This window comes from Sus scrofa, chromosome 2 (assembly GCF_000003025.6).
Source record: "Sus scrofa isolate TJ Tabasco breed Duroc chromosome 2, Sscrofa11.1, whole genome shotgun sequence".
NCBI classification, from domain to species: domain Eukaryota; kingdom Metazoa; phylum Chordata; class Mammalia; order Artiodactyla; family Suidae; genus Sus; species Sus scrofa.
This window is the reverse complement of record NC_010444.4, coordinates 151,836,414-151,856,693: the sequence shown is the minus strand read 5'-3', so window position 1 is coordinate 151,856,693 and position 20,280 is coordinate 151,836,414. Positions and strand designations below refer to the sequence as shown.

General features: G+C 40.7%; 1 protein-coding gene across 2 annotated transcripts in view; it reads left to right on the top strand.

Moving 5' to 3' along the window:
* Window positions 1-14,692, top strand: part of ZNF300 (zinc finger protein 300) — a 30,342-nt gene extending 15,650 nt beyond the window's left edge. Inside the window, exons 2-8 of one of the 2 annotated variants that reach the window (XM_021085036.1) lie at window positions 489-805; window positions 1,212-1,322; window positions 1,472-1,597; window positions 2,865-2,908; window positions 11,226-11,352; window positions 11,587-11,709; window positions 12,835-14,692. In XM_021085036.1, coding sequence (XP_020940695.1) covers window positions 2,894-2,908; window positions 11,226-11,352; window positions 11,587-11,709; window positions 12,835-14,393 — 1,824 coding nt within the window. In that variant the 5' untranslated portion in view covers window positions 489-805; window positions 1,212-1,322; window positions 1,472-1,597; window positions 2,865-2,893 and the 3' untranslated portion in view covers window positions 14,394-14,692. Of the gene's footprint in view, window positions 1-488; window positions 890-1,211; window positions 1,323-1,471; window positions 1,598-2,864; window positions 2,909-11,225; window positions 11,353-11,586; window positions 11,710-12,834 lie in introns of both variants that reach the window. The other variant, XM_021085037.1, reaches the window with a different exon arrangement.

Sequence of the window (20,280 nt, the reverse complement as noted above, 5' to 3'; positions counted from 1 at the left end):
CCTCGGTCTCCCTGAGTCCCCGGTGCTATAACCTGTAGCATCCCAAGTCCGTTCCTGTGTACCCTTCAGTCTCCCATCTCTGCCTACATATTAGTCTTCGATTCTCTCCATCTCCTTTTCCCAGCATCTCAATTTTTCTATTTTTCCTTCCGTGGGCCTCTGCAACTTGTTGCTGCAGTAGTAATTTCTCCTAAAGAATTCCTTATAATTGTTTTTAGCGTAAACTTCTATATTCGTGTACCCCCTCTCAGTTCCTCAGTGAGCTCTTCCTGGAATCTTCCGGGAGAGGGCCGTACCATTTGCAAACACTTTTAAGTAAAGTCGCCAATGAGAATATTTTACTATTCCAAATTCTTCCTCTTTCACCAAATGTGGTCTTCTAGGACGTTAACGCTCAAAAACATCTCTGCAAAATTGTACACGTTCCTAGTTTGTATAATCCTCCTTTATGTCCTCCTTCCCCGTCCCTCCCTGTCGTGGTGGTACAGCCCAGCCGCAGGTGCGCAAATACCCGGAAGCGCTTGGCTGTACGGAGCTGCAGGCCTCTCAAGATGGCGGCTCCCACTGAGGCGGAGCGCACGGGGGCGGCCATGATACCTTTTGAACAAAGCCACGGAGGATGCCGAGCGGAGGAAACTGCCCGCCTAGGACCGAGCAGGCCCAGAGGCCACGCGCTTTTCTTCCCCAGGCGGAAAGCGGGAGAATTCGTCGCTTTGGACGTGACCGCCCTGGCTTAAGCTATGACCCTCTTTTCTGGATCTGATAAGGGCACTGCCTGTCAGAAGGCGGATTTGTGTGGTGATGAGTGAGTCTTTTGGATTGGTAATGGGACGCGGTGTCAGACTGGAGGTTTATGAAGTCTCGGGCGGGGAAGGTTTGTGGGACGAAGGTAGGTTATTGGGGAATCGGGTGGGGTGAGCTCTGAGGTTAGTAATCGGATAATGGGGTTGTCCGTGGGGTCAGAAATCGTGTGCAGCGGACTGACTGGGGGCGAGGACGGGGTCAGGGATTTCGGGGACTCTGAGGACTCGGGGAGGACAGTCACGGGCTAAGTGAGGGAGCATCCATGTGGCAGTGATGTGGCAGGAGGGACTTCCTGGGGGTGTGTAATTGCCAGGCCCGGGGATTCGGATTGGAGGGAGCCCTGGTGGGGTGAGGACATGGGAGTCGGTCAGCTCTAATTTTTTCTACATACCTTAAAATTTCTACAGGTCATAGGTAGCCTTAAAGGTCAAGTCCCTTCTCAACCTACTGTTGTGCCCTCAGCCTGGTGCCCTGTCCAAAAATGATCATTTTGGAATAAGACCAAAGAAATCAAAATGGTAAGATTATTACAGAAAGTGTGATTCTAGTCCTACCTCTTTCTGAGATGATTGAAATAATTTTATATTGTACTCCAAAAACATTTATTGGGTACCCGCTGGGTGTCCAGCATGGAGTATGACTATTTCTCCTGACGATCTCCTTCCAGATTTATTTTGACAAAGCCTGGGATACGCCATGTGAGATAGTCTCCCTGTGGCGGGAGCTGTCACCTCCTCTGAGCCAGTTCGTCATGTCTACATGACTCCCTCTGGGACTGAGAAAGACTGACCAGGTGTGTACCTTCCTTCATTATGGTATATTTCCTTACCAGTATGCAACGGTTTACATGCAGACAACTGTACTGTTGAAAATCAGCAATAATTTTTTTAAAAAATGAGCAATAAAAATTTAAAAAGAAAAGATAAAATTAACATTTTAGGCAGTTCCTGTGGTGGCTCTTCAGAAACAAATCTGACAAGCATCCATGAGGATGCAGGTTTGATCCCTGGCCTTGTTCAGCGAGTTAAGGATCTGGCGTTGCTGTGAGCTGTGTTGTAGGTTGCAGATGCAGCTGGGATCTGAGGTTGCTGTGGTGTAGGCAAGTGGCTACAGCTCTGAATCAGTCCCCTAGCCTGGGAACCTCCATACACCCCAGGGGCAGTGCACACACACACACACACACACACACACACCACACACACACACACCACACACACACACACCACACACACACACACACACACACTTTAGCCCATGGGTATTGATTGGCAGGAAAGTCTGCTGAGTTGAAGGAAAATATGGGAGCTCTTGAGAAATTATTAGAATTCAGCTGCTGATTCTTTCCGAGGAAAAAGGGACTATATCCTTCAGTTTCCATTTGGCCATTAGCCATTCTTATTACGGGGAGCTTCATCTTTATGTATATGTAAAGCTGAAGGTATGCATCTGTTCATGTTTATTGCCTTATGAAAGTACTGGAATGGAATTGCTGGTTCACAACGGGGGCGGGGGGGAGATAAGTTGTTAATAAATCAACATGGAATATATCTTGACTGCTATACAATTAAAAAACCTTGGAGTTCCCGTCGTGGCGCAGTGGTTAACAAATCCGACGAGGAACCATGACGTTGCAGGTTCGGTCCCTGCCCTTGCTCAGTGGGTTAAGGGTCCGGCGTTGCCGTGAGCTGTGGTGTAGGTTGCAGACGCGGCTCAGATCCCACGTTGCTGTGGCTCTGGTGTAGGCCGGTGGCTACAGCTCCGATTCGACCCCTAGCCTGGGAACCTCCATATGCCGCAGGAGCAGCCCAAGAAATAGCAAGAAGACAAAAAAAAAAAAAAAAAAAAAAAAAAAAACCTTGTCCAAGTTCGTAGTCACAAGAGGACTTTTCTCATATACCTGCTGGCCCTTCTATAAAGACCCAACAGCCTTCTCCCTCACACTGGCCTCTGACAACTGCCTGACTTGTGGGGTAGTTGTTTGTGGACGTGTGAACATAGATGCTACAGTCTGGGTCTGGTCTGTGAAAACATCTCTCTGATCACCAATTTTGCTTTTTCAGGCATCTGCCCTTTTAGAAGAGAGCAGAAAATGATGAAGTCCCAGGTAAGTTGCTTTGATTTTTAATTTTTAAAACTTCTTTTTTTGGTTTTCCATACAATCAGATGGAAGAGTGAAGATAGCTAAAACTGGATCAAGGAAAGGTAGCCAAAATAAATATCCGGATGGCCTGAAACATTTAAAAAAGCCAGATGTACCAATTTTTCTTATATTTCTTGCAGACATCATTAGTTGCATAATGTGCAGTCCTCTAAAGAGAAAGCAGATAAATTTTCCATGGGAAGAAATTATTTATTTCCATATAAGACTAAAAAATTTTTTTGTGGGGGTCTTTCTCTAGGTGATGGAGTACACAATATTCTTACCAACTCTGCCACCATAGCACAAAGAAAAACCCACAGACAACGTGTAAACCAATGGCCTGGCTATGGCTGTCAGTAAAACCTTACTTACTAAAACAGGTGGAGAATTGAATGTGGCCCATAGGCAATAGTTTGATGACTTCAGTTCTAAAGAATACAGTTTAAGGAGTTTGGCTATGCCGTCATGATAACTTTCCTCTGAAAGAAATCACTCTTCGGAGTTCCCACTGTGGCGCCAAGGGATAGGCGGTTACTTTGGAGTGCTGGGACATGCTGGGACATAGGTTCAATCCCTGGTCCGGCACAGTGGGTAAAGGATCCAGCACTGCAGCAGCTGTGGCTTAGGCTACAACAGTGGCTTGGATCTGACCCATGGCCCAGGAACTCCATATGCCGAGGGGCAGCCAAAAAAGAAAAAAGCAATCACTCTACGTTATAGCTACAAGAAATTTATTATTGCATTTACCACAGGAGTGTTGGTAAGAATATTGTATACTCCATCACCTAGAGAAAGACCCCCCCCAAAAAAATTCCTATTATCCAGCTTTACCTACTGATAAAGTCTAGATAACACAGATGGGTACACTTTGGCCTTCCAAAATATGTATTTCTCTCAAAAGGCAGTTCTGAAAATATAATTATCTGGCAAAACTTTGGAGAATAAGGGTCCCTGCTGTTCTGTACCCATTGTTACAGTTTCAGAATGTGTAGGGTTACTATCTGACTTGAGGCTGGTTGCTCCTCTGCATTTCTGTTTTAAGAGTCTATCATTTTTTCTCCCTGCCAATGTTCACTATATACATGGTATAAAACCTTGAACTATATAAAAAAAATCAAAATTTAAAAACTCCCCTCCTCCTGAGATTGTCAGTGTTAGCCATTTGTTTCTAACCTCCCGTACCTTTTTCAGTGTGAGTCTAACTGTGATTAAGTGTGTATATGGGATGGTACACAGTGCAAGGATGTCTTTTAGTTTCTTGTCCTTTTCTTTTGGGAAAATAATGTTACAGTACACATTTTTGTTCTCCAACTTTTAACTGTACTTTCCAGTACAACATTTTTTGTATACATTTTTCTTTCTTTCTTTCTTTCTTTTTTTTTTTTGTCTTTTGTCTTTTTAGGGCCACACCCACAGCACATGGAGGTTCCCAGGCTAGGGGTTGGATTGGAGCTGAAGATGCTGGCCTACACCACAGCCACAGCAACATGGGATCCAAGCCGCATTTGTGACCTACACCACAGCTCATGGCAATGCCAGATCTTTAACCACCTGAGTGAGGCCAGGGGTTGAACCCACGTCCTCATGGGTGCTAGTTGGGTTCCCTAACCGCTGAGCCATGACAGGACTCCCAGATTTTTGTATACATTTTGATTATCTTCCTCTGAGAGTACAAAGATTCTCATTATTTTAGCAGAGGCATACATAATATATGCTGGTGGACCGGGATTATTTCTTCATCTGTGATGCGGAGGTTATGATCCTCAGGGCTGTTGTGGAGATTGAGTAAAAACCGTGCTTGGAGATGTCAGTAGGGCGGATTATATTTAAGTATTAACTGTTATTGTGATTACATCCTCGTTATTATCGTCCAGTCTTGGAATCAGCTTTTGCATTAGGAGTTCTCATGGATGTTTTTACAGTCGAGCTTAGCAAATGATTTCTGTTGTGAGAAGAGTTTTTTTGTTTGTTTTTGCTTTTTTTTGCTTCTTTATAGCTGTGCTGTGCAGTACAGAGCCATCAGCCACAGTGGTTATTGAGCTTTTGAAATTGGATAGTCTGGAGTTCCCGCTGTGGCTCAGTGGAAACAAACCCAACTAGTATCCATGAGGACGTAGGTTCCATTCCTGGCCTTGCCAGTGAGTTAAGGCTCCTGCATTGCTGTGAGCTGTGGTGTAGGTCGCAGACATGGCTCTGATCCCACATTGCTGTGGCTGTGCTGTAGGCTGGCAGCTGGAGCTCCAATTCAACCCCGAGCCTGGGAACTTCCATATGCTGTGGGTGCGGCCATAAAAAGCAAAAAAGTAAAAAGAAAGAAATTGGCTGGTCTAAATTAAAGTGTGCTTTGGGAGTTCCTCTTGTGGCACAGCAGGTTAAATATCTGGCGTTTTTCACTGCAGTGGCTCAGGTTACTGCTATGATGTGGGTTTGGTCCTGGCCTAGAAATTTCCATATGCTTCAGGCACAGACAAAAAATAAAGTGTCCCTTGAATGTAAAGTACATACTGGGTTTTGAAGATATAATTTCAAAAACTCATTAACAGCTTTAAAATATTGATTATATGTTGAAATGATATTTTGGTTATATTGGGATAAATATATATTATTTAAAATAATTTTTTGAATGTTGCTACTAGAAAATATAAAATTACTTATCTCTATTAGAGCTGCTTTAAAGAATGAAAATGGGTTGTTTTTTTTTTTGGCTGAGTGCACGGCATGTGGAAGTTCCTGGCCCAGGGATCAAACCCAAACCCACAATTGGAGCATGACCCAACCACTGCAGTGACGATGCCAGATCCTTAACCCACTGCACCACAAGGGAACTCCAAAAATGGATTTTGTATTAAGTCATGGCTAATTAACTGATCATATGTTTGTTCCTTCAGGAAGAAGGATTTGTTACTGTCCCAGGGCTCTTGGCTTTCTTGATCAATGGAAATTGATAAGAGGCCAGACAGGACTATTCAGGCAAGGCTTTCTTGGGGCCCCTGCTGTAGCAGGGAGGAGCAAAAACAACAGCTTCTCTTTCTTGCTCGCTGTCTCTTGGGGGGGCAAGCTAGTTCCTTTTATGGAGCAAGGGTCCAGGGCTTGGGCCAGAGGGGCGGCTTTGGTGGTCTGTCCACCCCTTCTCTGGTGGTGCGTGCAGGGGGCATGTGTGGCACCCTGCTTTTGCTCCAGACAGCCTGCTTTTTCTCGCAGCTCTTCAGAAGGGGCAGTTGGATTTTTAGGGTTTTTTTGTGTCATTTTGTCCATATTTTGCCTTAATTATGTATGTACATGGTTATATTTTTAGTCCCTTATACTTGCTTTGTATTTCGTTGGTCGAGATGTTTGTACAGGTACAAGCGTTGCAGCCACTGCATCAGAGGGTCCCAGGTCCCAGCCTATCTCAGATTTAGATTTTTCAATACAGTCCAGAAGTGAAGTCATCATTTTCCCGCATATTTATCCGTCCTTTCTTCATCCACCTGCCCCCTTCCATTTCCTCCATCTTTTCCATTCTTCTAGTCACTCAAGCCGTAAAAGATGTTTATAGCTGAGACAAAAGTATAATTTTCCACTGCTTATATACCATATTCTACTCAAAATTAACCAAATTTATGCATATTTAGTGTATTAAAGCATTCTAGTCTCATTGATAAAATGAAATTACAATGTTAGCATTATACCTATTCATTTTCTTATCAGAATGGATTTCCTCTACATTCTCCATTTATTATCTTTCTCATGTTACTCTTCTTAGATCACAAGAATATTATTATTATTACTTACCTTTTTAGGGCCACACCCATGGCATATGGAGATTCCCACGCTAGGGGTCAAATTGGAGCTGTAGCCGCTGGCCTACATCACAGCTACAGCAACGCAGCATCCAAGCCGTATCTTCGACCTACACCACAGCTCATGGGCCATGCCGGATCCTTAACCCACTGAGTGGAGCCCGGGATTGAACCCACATCCTCATGGATACCAGTCAGGTACATTACCATTGAGCCACAATAGGAACTCCACAAAACTTTTTACCTAAACATGGACTGTATTTTATTCTCTATGATTTTCATCCATTCCTTTTTAGCAAACATTTGTCAAGTATTCAGTATATGTTGCAGGTGCTGGCTAGCTATAGGATATCTCAAGATTTAGGCATGGTTTTTTCCTGGGAAGAATGCAGGTGGAAAATGGGTAAACAGATTTGGAAACTAACATTAACACATAAAAGCTCTGTGATAGACATGGGAGCAAAGAACTTTTATAGCAGAGAAGGGGGAACAACTAGTTTATGAGGAAGTTGAAAAGAAGAGGCTTAAAAGATTATTGAACTTTGGAGTTCCCATTGTGGCTCAGTGGTTAACCAACCAGATTGGACCCCTAGCCTGGGAACCTCCATATGCCACGGGTATGGCCTAAAAAGACCAAAAAAAAAAAAAAAGATTTTTGAACTTTGGATCATGAGGGAAGTAGGATGGGAAAAAGCATTTGCAAAAGTAGAAAAGGCTAAGAATTTGAGGAAAAGTGGAGGGTGTTTCATGAAAAGTTTGACAAAAGTGTTATTAAGGTAATAAAATATTGGGAGTTCCCATGTTTAACGAATCTGACTAGGAACCATGAGGTTGTGGGTTCGATCCCTGGCTTCGATCAGTGGGTTAAGGATCCGGTGTTACCATGAGCTGTGGTGTAGGTTGCAGACTCGGCTCAGATCCCAAGTTGCTGTGGCTCTGGTGTAGGCCGTCGGCTGCAGCTCCAATTAGACCCCTAGCCTGGAAACCTCCATATGCCGCAGGTGTGGCCCTTGAAAAGACAAAAAGCAAAAAAAAAAGGGAGGTGGGGTAATAAAATATAAAAGATCCTGTTTGCGGTGTCAAAGAAAGCATTGTGGAATACAGCAGTCAAGAACCCAACCTACTGAGTCAGAACACCTGCTTTTAAATCTGACAGTCATATATTCAGTGCGAAACCTTTGGCAAGAAGTGACTTATGCACTGTAATCCTCAATGTTCTCATATGCGAAGTGGGAAAATTAAAGGGATTGTTATGAGAACAAACTAAAGGCTTGGCAGCTTGATCGTCTGAATATGAGACTTGGTATGAGAGGAGGGAAACCTTAAGATTAGGATGACTGAGATGAAAAACTAATTATATATGCCAGGATAGAGCCAAGAGAGTCTTTTAAGTAGAATGTTGATATATGAAACATTTATTTTCATTCTGAAAGCAATATTTGATAATAGGGGAATAATTAGGAAAAGACCTCAAAAACAGTTTAAAATAAGATCATTCAGATTCCACTGTTAGGTATCAACTCTTGTGAACATACATAATGGTGACGTAATTAAAATAGTCAATTTACCCTCCAGAATCTATGGCTCTACAGTTACCCAAGTCCTTTATGTCATATGATGTCAATAATTTGTGGGGGGTTTTTTGTGTGTGAATGTTGCCTGAATATTTCTCTCTCTCTCTTTTTTTTTTTTTTCCTGTCTTTTTGCCTTTTCTAGGGTCACTCCCGCAGCATATGGAGATTCCCAGGCTAGGGGTCTAATCGGAGTTGTAGCCGCTGGCCTATGCCACAGCCACAGCAACAAGGGATCCGAGCTGCGTCTGCAACATCCACCACAGCTCATGGCAACGCCAGATCCTTAACCCACTGATCAAGGCCAGGGATCGAACCTGCAACCTCATGGTTCCTAGCTGGATCAGTTAACCACTGCACCATGACAGGAACTCCCTGAATATGTCTTGTTAAATGTTTTTTTCAGTATTGCTGTTTAAATTGATGTATTTCATTATATTCTTAGCTATTGCACATGTGTGTTTGTGTGTGTGTGTGTAAGCACTCTTAGATTTAGGAGAAGCTAAGATTTCTTTCCTATGAAATGAGGGGATTGGATTATAATCTTCAAGAACTCTGACTTTCTGATTCGGTAAATTTGGCTTTTCTGTTTTTTAAATGTTATAGCCTTCTCTATAATTATTAATAAAATATCCTTCCAGGTTTTGCTTTTTATAAGTTTGGGCATTTTTAGAGTTTAAATTTTTGCTTTGTCCAGAATATATTTCTTCTATTTTCTAAGACATAAGATATCACTGTATTAGTTTTCTAGGGCTGCCATAACAGAATACCATGAACTGCGTGGATTAAACAAACAGCAAAAATTAGGTAGTTCCCATGATGGGTCAGTGGGTTACAATTCCTACTAGTATCCATGTGGATATCAGTTTTTTTTTTTTTCCCCCGCTGTACAGCAGGGGGGTCAGGTTATCCTTACATGTATACATTGCAATTACAGTTTTTTCCCCCACCCTTTCTTCTGTTGCAACATGAGTATCTAGACATAGTTCTCAATGCTATTCAGCAGGATCTCCTTGTAAATCTATTCTAAGTTGTGTCTGATAAGCCCAAGCTCCCGATCCCTCCCACTCCCTCCCCCTCCCATCAGGCAGCCACAAGTCTCTTCTCCAAGTCCATGATTTTCTTTTCTGAGGAGATGTTCATTTGTGCTGGATATTAGATTCCAGTTATAAGTGATATCATATGGTATTTGTCTTTGTCTTTCTGGCTCATTTCACTCAGGATGAGATTCTCTAGTTCCATCCATGTTGCTGCAAATGGCATGATGTCATCCTTTTTTATGGCTGAGTAGTATTCCACTGTGTATATATACCACATCTTCCGAATCCAATCATCTGTCAATGGACATTTGGGTTGTTTCCATGTCCTGGCTATTGTGAATAGTGTTGCAATGAACATGCGGGTGCATGTGTCTCTTTTAAGTAGAGTTTTGTCCGGATAGATGCCCAAGAGTGGGATTGCGGGGTCATGTGGACGTTCTATGTATAGATTTCTAAGGTATCTCCAAACTGTTCTCCACAGTGGCTGTACCAGTTTACATTCCCACCAGTAGTGCAGGAGGGTTCCCTTTTCTCCACAGCCCCTCCAGCACTTGTTATTTGTGGATTTATTAATGATGGCCATTCTGACTGGTGTGAGGTGGTATGGATATCAGTTTGATCCCTGGCCTTGCTCAGTGGGTTAAGGATTCAGCATTGCTATGACCTCCCGTGTGGGTTGCAGATGTTGCTGTGGTTGTGGTATAGGCTCAGACCCAGCATTGCTGTGGTGTAGGCCAGCAGCTGCGGCTCCAAATCAAACCCTATCTTGGGAACTCCCATATGCCACAGGTGCAGCCCTGAAGTAAAAAAAAAAAAAAAAAAATTTTTTTGTCTCACACTTCTAGAAACTACCAGTCAAAACTCAACAGCAGGATTGATTTCCTTCTGAGGACTGTTGGGGAAGGATCTGTTTTAAGTCTCTCTTTGGCTTGAAGATGACTGTAATCTCCTCCATGTCTCTTTACACTGTCTTCCCTCTATGTATATTTGTCTCTCCATTCAGTTTTTTCCTTTTGATATGTACTTCAGTTATATTGGATTAGGGTCCACCTTGAAGACCTCATATAACTAATTACATCTGCAATGATCTTATTTCCAAATAAGGTCACATTCTGAAGTACTAAGGATTAGGATTAGGACTTTAGCCTATGAATATTCAGAATATACAATTCAACCTCTAACATGTGGGTTCAACATTGTTTTTTCCCTGTTAACTATCCAGTTGTTTCAGTACTATTCATTGAATAATCCATCTTCCTTTCAGTTATTTTATGCTGCCTTAATCATTTATTAACTTACCATTTGTATTAGGTTGATATTTTATGATTTACTTCTTTTTTTTTTTTTTTTTTTTTTTTTTTTTTTGCTTTTTAAGGTCACACCTGTAGTATATGGAAGTTCCTAAGGTAGGGGTCGAAACAAGAGCTGCAGCTGCCAGCCACAGCAACACCAGATCCAAGCTACATCTGTGACCTACACCACAGCTCACAGCAATGCCAGGTTCTCAATCCACAGAGTGGGGCAGGGATTGAACCCACTTTCTCCTGGATACTCATCGGGTTTGTTTCCACTGAGCCACAATAGAAACTTCTACCTCTTCTTTTTAGAAAATATTTTTTTGGCCATGCCCATGGCATGTGAAATTTCCTGGGCTAGGGATTAAACCTGTTGCACAGTAGTAACAACACTGGATCATTAACCACTAGGCCACAAAGGAATTCCTGATTTACTACTTCTGTTTTCCTTTTCTGTCTGGCTCTTCTTGCTACAGGCAGGATTTTATATCGTTTCTTATAAATACTCTGATACAAAACTATAGGTGTATTTTTCCATACTATAGTATAAATAAGAATGATCACTTTAAATTTAAAGGAATATACTGTTACAGGGGTTAGTGTCATTCAAGGATGTGGCTGTGGATTTCACCCAGGAGGAGTGGCAGCAACTGGACTCTGCTCAGAGAACCCTGTACAGGGATGTGATGTTGGAGAACTACAGCCATCTGGTCTCAATGGGTAAGAATGACTTCTCTGTATAACTCAGCCTTGTCTGATTAAGTGCCTTTATCAGTTTCTGTGATTAGGTGGTTCCTTATGTATATAATGACTTTTATGATCTTTGTACCTTCACAGATGGAGGTTATTACTTTGCTGAGGTCCAAAGGGACTGCTTCGTTGTAGACCTCCTTAAACTGTTCCTTTTGCCTTTTGTGCATCTATCCCAATTCCTTCATGATTTCCATTTAATAGGGCATCCAGTTTCCAAACCAGACGTCATCTCCAAGTTGGAACAAGGAGAAGATCCCTGGATCATAAAGAGAAGCATATCAAATTGGATCTATTCAGATGAAAATCGAGCAAATGGGCAACAAGGGAAGTGAAATATCTGTTTGTTTTTTTGTTTTAATTTATTGGTGCCCGAGGCTTTTTTCTTTCCTTAATAAATTCTCTTATTTTTTGTTCCTATGCTGAGAACTTGGTAGTAAGTCAACAAGTAATTATTTAAATAATTGTGAGCCTTTATAGGGGCTAGCTATTTCTTACTGATTTTGTGTATGATATATATTATATATTAAATATTTACTTAATATATTTATTAAATTTATTTAATATATATTTAATACCTTTTACGAAAAGGCTTAATAGGCAGTAGAAGGCAAATTACTTCCAAGAGCATAGGTTGCTTTTCAAAATTAAATGTCAAATACTGTTACTATTTTCAAAAGTTCAGAGAAGACTAGAGTCTAAAGAGATGCAACAGAATTTGAGAAGGTACATTTTTCAGAGCATGCAGCTATAGCTGCTTTGAAAGATAATATTAAGAATTGGTGATGCTGAAGGAGAAGCCGAAGACAAACTGTTGGTGAGGGTGGGTGTGAACAGTTTCTGAACAAAATGTTGAAGTTAGGGAAATATAGCTTTTCTGGGAGAACATTGCTATTTTTATTTGATAACATATAGAATGAATTTATGGGGAACTGTCTTGGTGTGAATCTGATGCTGAACCCACAACAGGATCTTGGATTTTTCTGTTGTATTAATTGTTAATTGAGAAAGTAGATTGAGGGGAGTTGAAGTATTTTGAGTACTAAAGAGACCTTGTTTCTTTCGATAGTGGTGGCACGATAATAGTCCAGTGTGTGTGTGTTGGTGTGTGTGTGTGTATATACATAGCAAATGGTTTTTTAAATAAATGAATTCAAAAGGTGAAAGGTATTTCCATTCAGAGTGCAGGAGAAATGGTAAGAGCCTAGAAGAGTAATGCAAGATAAGTGATAAGTCAGACACTGTCTCTCCTTCAGGTCTAGTTTTTTTCACAAATACTCAAATATCCTCTTGATCCCCCTGATCATACTAGATGCTGTATTGTCTTATAAAATGGCCTGTCTCCATCCCTATTTTGAGTTCATCACCTTCATTGGTTCAGTCATTTATTATAGTCCTCTGCTTTCTGCTAATTGTTTTTTATGACTTTTATTTTATCTTTCTTTCCTTTAGATAGGAAGATTAATCTTGACAACCCCCAATCCTGTATTTTGGGGTCTGTTTCCTTCCGTAATAAGATACTGAAAAGAATCGCAAAGGATGGTTCATTGCACTCCATTTTAAGAGTCTGTCAAAGTGACAGCCAGCTGCAGAGATGTTCGAAAAGCCAAGACAGACTTTTCAGGCAAGTAACAGTCATCGACAGCAAAGCAGTGACTGTGGAGTCAGACCACAAATATAATGCACTGGGGAAAGCATTTCAAGAATACACAGAGTCAGACACTTCAAGACAAAGACCCCATAGCTATGATGCATTTAAAAAGAACTCGAAATCTAATAGTGACCTACCTAGTTGTAATAAGGGCAATTCAAGAAAAAAACCTGATGAGAGTTTTGGATGTGGAAAATCATCTGTCTGTGGTATGTCTAATTCTAATCTTGAGAAGATTCACAGTGGAGTGATTCCCTGTAATGATAGCGAGTGTGGAAGCATTTTCATCAATAAGCAATCTCTTATTCAATATCAGAATGTTGAAACTAAGGAGAAAACCTGTGTATGTATTACATGTGGAAAAGCCTTTGCTAAGAAGTCTCAACTCATTGTACATCAACGAATTCATAGTGGGAAGAAACCATATGATTGTGGTGCATGTGGGAAGGCCTTCAGTGAGAAGTTTCATCTCATTGTACATCAGAGGACTCACACTGGGGAAAAACCTTATGAATGTTCTGAATGTGGAAAAGCCTTCTCTCAAAAATCATCCCTCATTATACATCAGAGAGTTCATACTGGGGAAAAACCATATGAATGTAGTGAATGTGGAAAAGCCTTCTCCCAGAAGTCACCCCTCATTATACATCAGAGAATTCACACTGGAGAAAAACCTTATGAATGTAGAGAGTGTGGTAAGGCCTTTTCCCAGAAGTCACAGCTGATTATACATCACAGAGCTCATACTGGAGAAAAGCCTTATGAGTGTACTGTATGTGGGAAAGCCTTCTGTGAGAAGTCTCACCTCATTATACATAAAAGAATTCACACGGGTGAGAAACCCTACAAATGTGCTCAATGTGAGGAAGCCTTCAGCAGGAAGACAGAACTCATTACACACCACTTAATTCATACTGGGGAGAAACCTTATGAGTGTACCGAATGTGGGAAGACGTTCTCCCGGAAGTCACAGCTCATTATACATCAGAGAACACATACTGGAGAGAAACCCTATAAATGCAATGAATGTGGCAAAGCCTTTTGTCAGAAATCACATCTTATTGGACATCAGAGAATTCATACAGGAGAAAAACCTTACGTTTGTACTGAATGTGGGAAAGCCTTCTCTCAAAAGTCTCACCTTCCAGGTCATCAGCGGATTCATACAGGAGAGAAACCTTACATATGTACTGAATGTGGAAAGGCCTTTTCCCAGAAATCAGATCTTGTTTTACATCAGAGAATTCATACTGGGGAAAGACCCTATCGTTGTGCTGTATGTGGAAAAGCCTTCATTCAGAAGTCACAACTCACTGTACATCAGAGAATTCATAACAGTGGTAAAATCATAATGAACTAAACACAGACAAGCCTTCAGTATTATCTCGAGCCTTAATAGATAACAGAAACCTAATTAATTTGATACATTTGCAGAAGAAATCATTATAGAGAAAATTTTAACAAGAATTCAAGTCTGTAGTATGATGTTACCTAACAAAGCAAAGATGATGGAAAATAGCTACATAAATGATATTTTCACCATGGCATGTAAAGTTGTGAACTGAATGGTCAGTAGAACAAATTATGTATATAGACTGTTTTTAAGTTACATGTTCCTTATTATACTGCATAACAATAAACAGATTGTGGAATTATTAATATTAGCTTGGCATAATTTTTGTCATATACAGTAATTCTCTCTAAAGGACATGAAATCAAGTTAAAAAAAATCATCTCCTAGAAACTGCATTATATGGAGGTGTTTAGCACGACCCCTAAAGGTACGTGTAAAATTCTTATACACAAATGGAAAGATAGGTTGATCAGATTCAATAAAGGTAACAATTATGCATCTCAAGCATAGAAGTTGAGCTCAATCTCTGGAAAGAACCTGGACCTTGAAATTGATGCTTCTTAACCAGTCCTCCCCTGTAATTCTCCTTTACTAGGAATTTGGTGTGGTGGAAAGACTTTGGTACTGAACCAGATGGTCTGAGTTTTAATCCTGGCTCAGCTACTTAAAAAAGTGTGTGGCTTCAGGCAAGTCTACTTTATCCATATGAATATTTTTTATTCTTAAAAGTACAATGTAGGTCACATTTTCAGTTAATATTTTTTATCTTTCCTTTCTATTCTCCTGTAACAGGATCTAAGATTAGTGTGATGTGGCATTCCTGCTGTGGCACAGCGGAAATGAATCCAACTAGTATCCATGAGGATGTGGGTTCAGTCCCTGCCTTCCCCCAGTGGGTCAGGGATCCAGCATTGCCGGGAGCTCTGCTGTAGGTCGCAGATGCGGCTTGGATCCTGCGTTGCTGTGACTGTGGTGTAGGCTGGCAGGTGTAGCTCCAATTCAACCCCTAGCCTGGTAACTTCCATATGCTGTGGGTGTGGCTCTAAAAAGAAAAAAAATTATGTGATGCATCTGAACTTGCTTTGCAGTTCAGACACTGCTTTTCTATCCCATTCCTATGACTATCTCTGACCTTGGTGGCCTTCTTTGTATTTTAAAGTGACATTATGCTTTTATTATTTTTACTCAGACTTATATAGATTGCACATTAAAGTCTCTGTCTAATGTTTCTTCAGTTCCTTTCTGACCCCTGCCTTGCAGCTCCAGTGTTTTCCCCAGAACGGAGGACACTTTCAAAGGAAATCTCTTGGGGTAGGAATTCATGCCTGCCATAGATTTCAGAGCAAAATATCTTTAAAACATCTGCCCTCCCTCTCGTGGTCCTGTCTGTCCCTCCATGCGGAACTTTAAATGAGGACCCCTTCTGGAGGTGTTCTGCAGGAGAGCATACATGGAAAAGATGAGGGTGTCTATATGGTTAAAATGGTTTAAACATGTTCTCTTAATTCTTACTTGAATCCTTCACATTTCTGTCCACCTTATTCCCTTCCTGAATGGCTGAACTATCTATTCTGAAACTGGGTGAGAATCTCTGCAGAGGAGAGGGCATACCTGACAGGGATGTGGGAATCTGGAGGGAAAAACTATAAAATATGGAGGAACAACAAAGCAAAATCGTTGTTGACTGGAAGGGTGAATGCTGATGATAAATTGAAACTATAATGGGCTAATAGCTCAGGCGTAAAGACATGGTGTCAGGCAGCCAATGATTGTATGATCTCAGACACATCTCTGCACCACTGAAATGTTTAACTTTGTTTGAACTGTACCAGACCCAAGGGCACCACCAGCCATATTCAGTACACCTGCCAACTTCAACCTTATGGTCTCAAGGTCTCCTGTTGTAATCATGCAACCATTTTTTATCCTAACCAGTCTTAACAAGCATCCTTCTTGCCAGCTCCAATTATAATTCTTGATTTAAAAAGAAAAACATGTAAATAACTCATTTTGTGTGTTTTTGCCTTTATAAGCCTCTCCCGTTTTGTAGGTCAGCACAACACAATTCAGGTATTTCTTTAATCTCTGTCTTCTGGGCTGAAGTCCTTTAAAAAAAAAACCCAAATCTTTTAAGTTCAATCAAATCTTCATTTCTGAAATTTTGGTTAACAGTGCCATTGGATATCTCATGGCAATATAGAGAAGACACAAATATCCATTAAAAGCAGTGAAATGGGGCAACATCGCTACAGAATCTTCAAATATTTAAAGCTATTGAGAAGTTTTGAATATGACTAAATAAGGAAAAAAAACTGCCAATTCTATTATACCTATTTTAGAAAAGAGGAATTATCCCTGACCTGGCTTACCTTATTTTTTTTTTAATTTTTTTAATAGTTACTTCCCAAATACAATTTTTTTTTCTACTGTATAGCATGGTGACCCTGTTACACATACATGTATACATAATTTTTTTCTCCCATTGTTGTGCTCTGTGGTAAGTATCTAGACATAGTTCTCAGTGCTACACAGCAGGATCTCATTGCTAAGCCCTTCCAAAGGCAATAGTTTGTATCTATTAACCCTAAGCTCCCCAACCACCCCACGCCCTCCCCCCCGCCCCAGCAACCACAAGTCTATTCTCCAAGTCCATGTTTTCTTTTCTGTGGAAAGGTTCATTTGTGCCATATATTAGATTCCAGACATAAGTGATATCATATGGTATTTGTCTTTCTCTTTCCGACTGGCTTCACTCAGGATGAGAGTCTCTAGTTCCATCCATGTTGCTGCAAGTGGCATTATTTCGTTCTTTTTTTATAGCTGAGTAGTATTCCATTGTGTGTATATACCACATCTTCCCAATCCAGTCATCTGTCGGTGGACATTTGGGTTGTTTCCATGTCTTGGCTATCGTGAATAGAGCTGCAATGAACATGCAGGTGCATGTGTCTTTTTTGAGGAAAGTTTTGTCCGGATATATGCCCAAGAGTGGGATTGCTGGGTCATATGGTAGTTCTATGTATAGGTTTCTAAGGTTATCTCCAAACTGTTCTCCATTGTGGTTGTACCAGTTTACATTCCCACCAACAGTGCAGGAGGGTTCCCTTTTCTCCACAACCCCCTCCAGCACTTGTTATTTGTGGACTTATGAATGATGACCATTCTGACTGGTGTGAGGTGGTATTTCATGGTAGTTTTGATTTGCATTTCTCTAATCAGGGATGTTGAGCATTTTTTCATGTGCTTGCTGGCCATCTGTACATCTTCTTTGGAGAAATGTCTATTCAGGTCTTTTGCCCATTTTTCCATTGGGTTGTGGCTTTGTTGCTGTTGAGTTGCATAAGTTGCTTGTATATTCTAGAGATTAAGCCCCTGTCAGTTGCATCATTTGAAACTATTTTCTCCCATCCTGTAAGTTGTCTTTTTTGTTTTCTTTTTGGTTTCCTTCGCTATGCAAATGCTTGTCAGTTTGATTAGGTCCCACTGATTTATTTTTGCTCTTTTTTTCTGTTGCTTTGGGAGACTGACCTGAGAAAATATTCGTAACGTTGATGTCAGAGAATGTTTTGCCTGGGTTCTCTTGCAGGAGTTTGATGGTATTTTGTCTAATATTTAGGTCTTTCAGCCATTTTGAGTTTATTTTTGTGCGTGGTGTGAGGGTGTGTTCTAGTTTCATTGATTTACATGCAGCTGTCCTGGTTTCCCAGCAACGCTTGCTGAGAAGACTGTCTTTTTCCCATTTTGTGGTCTTGCCTCCTTTGTCGGAGATTAATTGACCATAGGTGTCTGGGCTTATTTCTGGGTTCTCTATTCTGTTCCATTGGTCTGTATGTCTGTTTTGGTACCAGGACCACGCTGTCTTGATGACTGCGGCTTTGTAATATTGCTTGAGGTCTGGGAGAGGGTTATGCCCCCTGCTTGGTTTTTGTTTCTCAGGATTGCTTTGGCAATCCTGGGTCTTTTGTAGTTCCATATAAATTTTTGGATTGTTCTGGTTCTGTGAAAAATGTCATGGGTAATTTGATGGGGATTGCATTGAATCTGTAGTTTGCCTTGGGTAGTATGGCCATTTTTACAATATTAATTTTTCCAACCGAGGAACATGGAATACCTTTCCATTTCTTTACATCTTCTTTAATTTCCTTGATTGATGTTTTATAGTTCTCGGCATATAGGTCCTTTGCCTCCTTGGTCAGGTGTATTCCCAGGTATTTGATTTTTTTGGGGTGCAATTTTAAAAGGTATTGTGTTTTTGTATTCCTTTTCTAAAGCTTCATCGTCAGTATACAGAAATGTGACTGATTTCTGAATGTTAATCTTATATCCTGCTACTTTGCTGATTTTTTTGATCAGTTCAAGGAGTTTTTGGGTTGAGTCCTTAGGGTTTTCTACACATAGTATCCTGTCATCTGCATACAGTGACAGTTATCTCTTCTCTTCCTATTTGGATGCCTTTTATTTCTTTGGTTTGTCTGACTGCAGTGGCTAGGACTGCCAATACTATGTTGAATAGCGGTGGTGACAGCGGCATCCCTGTCTTGTTCCAGATTTTAGTGGAAAGGCTTTCAGCTTTTCTCCATTGAGTATTGTGTTTGTTGTGGGTTTGTCATAAATGGCTTTGGTTATGTTAAGGAATGTTCCCTCTTATACCCACTTTGGTAAGAGTTTTTATCATGAATGGCTGTTGGACTTTGTCCAATGCTTTTTCTGCATCTATTGAGATGCTCGTGTGGTTTTTGACTTTTCTTTTATTAATGTGGTGGATGACGTTGATTGATTGGTGAATGTTGAACCATCCTTGTGCACCCGGGATGAATCCCACCTGGTCGTGGTGTATGATCTTTTTCATATGTTGTTGGATTCGATGGGCTAAAATTTTGTTGAGAATTTTTGCATCTATATTCGTCAAAGATATTGGCCTATAGTTTTCTTTTTTGGTGGCATCTTTGTCTGGTTTTGGAATTAGGGTGATGGTGGCATCACAGAATGTCTCTGGGAGTGTTCCTTCTTCTTCAACCTTTTGGAAAAGTTTAAGGAGGATGGGTATAAGTTCCTCTTTGTATGTTTGGTAGAATTCGCCTGTAAAGCTATCTGGTCCTGGACTTTTATTTGTGGGGAATGTTTTTATGACACATTAACTTTCACTTCTAGTGATCATTCTGTTCAGTTATCTATTTCTTCTTGTTTCAGTTTTGGCAGGCTGTAAGTCTCTAGAAAGTTGTCCGTTTATTCCAGGTTGTCAAATTTGTTGGCATACAATTGTTCATAGTATTCTCTCAGAGTTTTTTGTATATCAGTATTACCTGTTGTGACTTCTTTTTCATTTCTGATGTTATTTGGGTTTTTTCTCTTCTTGATGAGTCTAGCCAGAGTTTGGCAATTTTTTTTATCTTTTCAAAGAAACAGCTCTTGGTTTTATTGATTTCTTCAATTGTTTTTTTAATCTCTATTTTATTGATTTCCTCTTTGACCTTTATGATTTCCTTCCTTCTGCTAACTTTAGGTTTTGTTTGTTCTTTTTCTTTTTTTCTTTGTTTTGTCTTTTTGCCATTTCTTGGGCAGCTCCTGTAGCATATGGAGGTTCCCAGGCTAGGGGTCTAATTGGAGCTGTAGCCACCAGCCTATGCCAGAGCCACAGCAATGTGGGATCCGAGCTGCATCTGCAACCTACACCACAGCTCACGGCAACGCCAGATCCTTTAACCCACTGAGCAAGGGCAGGGTCTGAACCTGCAACCTCATGGTTCTTAGTCGGATTCATTAACCACTGCGCCACGACGGGAACTCCTGTTCTTCTTTTTCTAATTAATTTAGGTGTTGGGTTATGCTGTCGATTTGAGATTTTTCTTCTTTTTTGAGGAAGGCCTGTATTGCTATGAATTTCCCTCTGAGC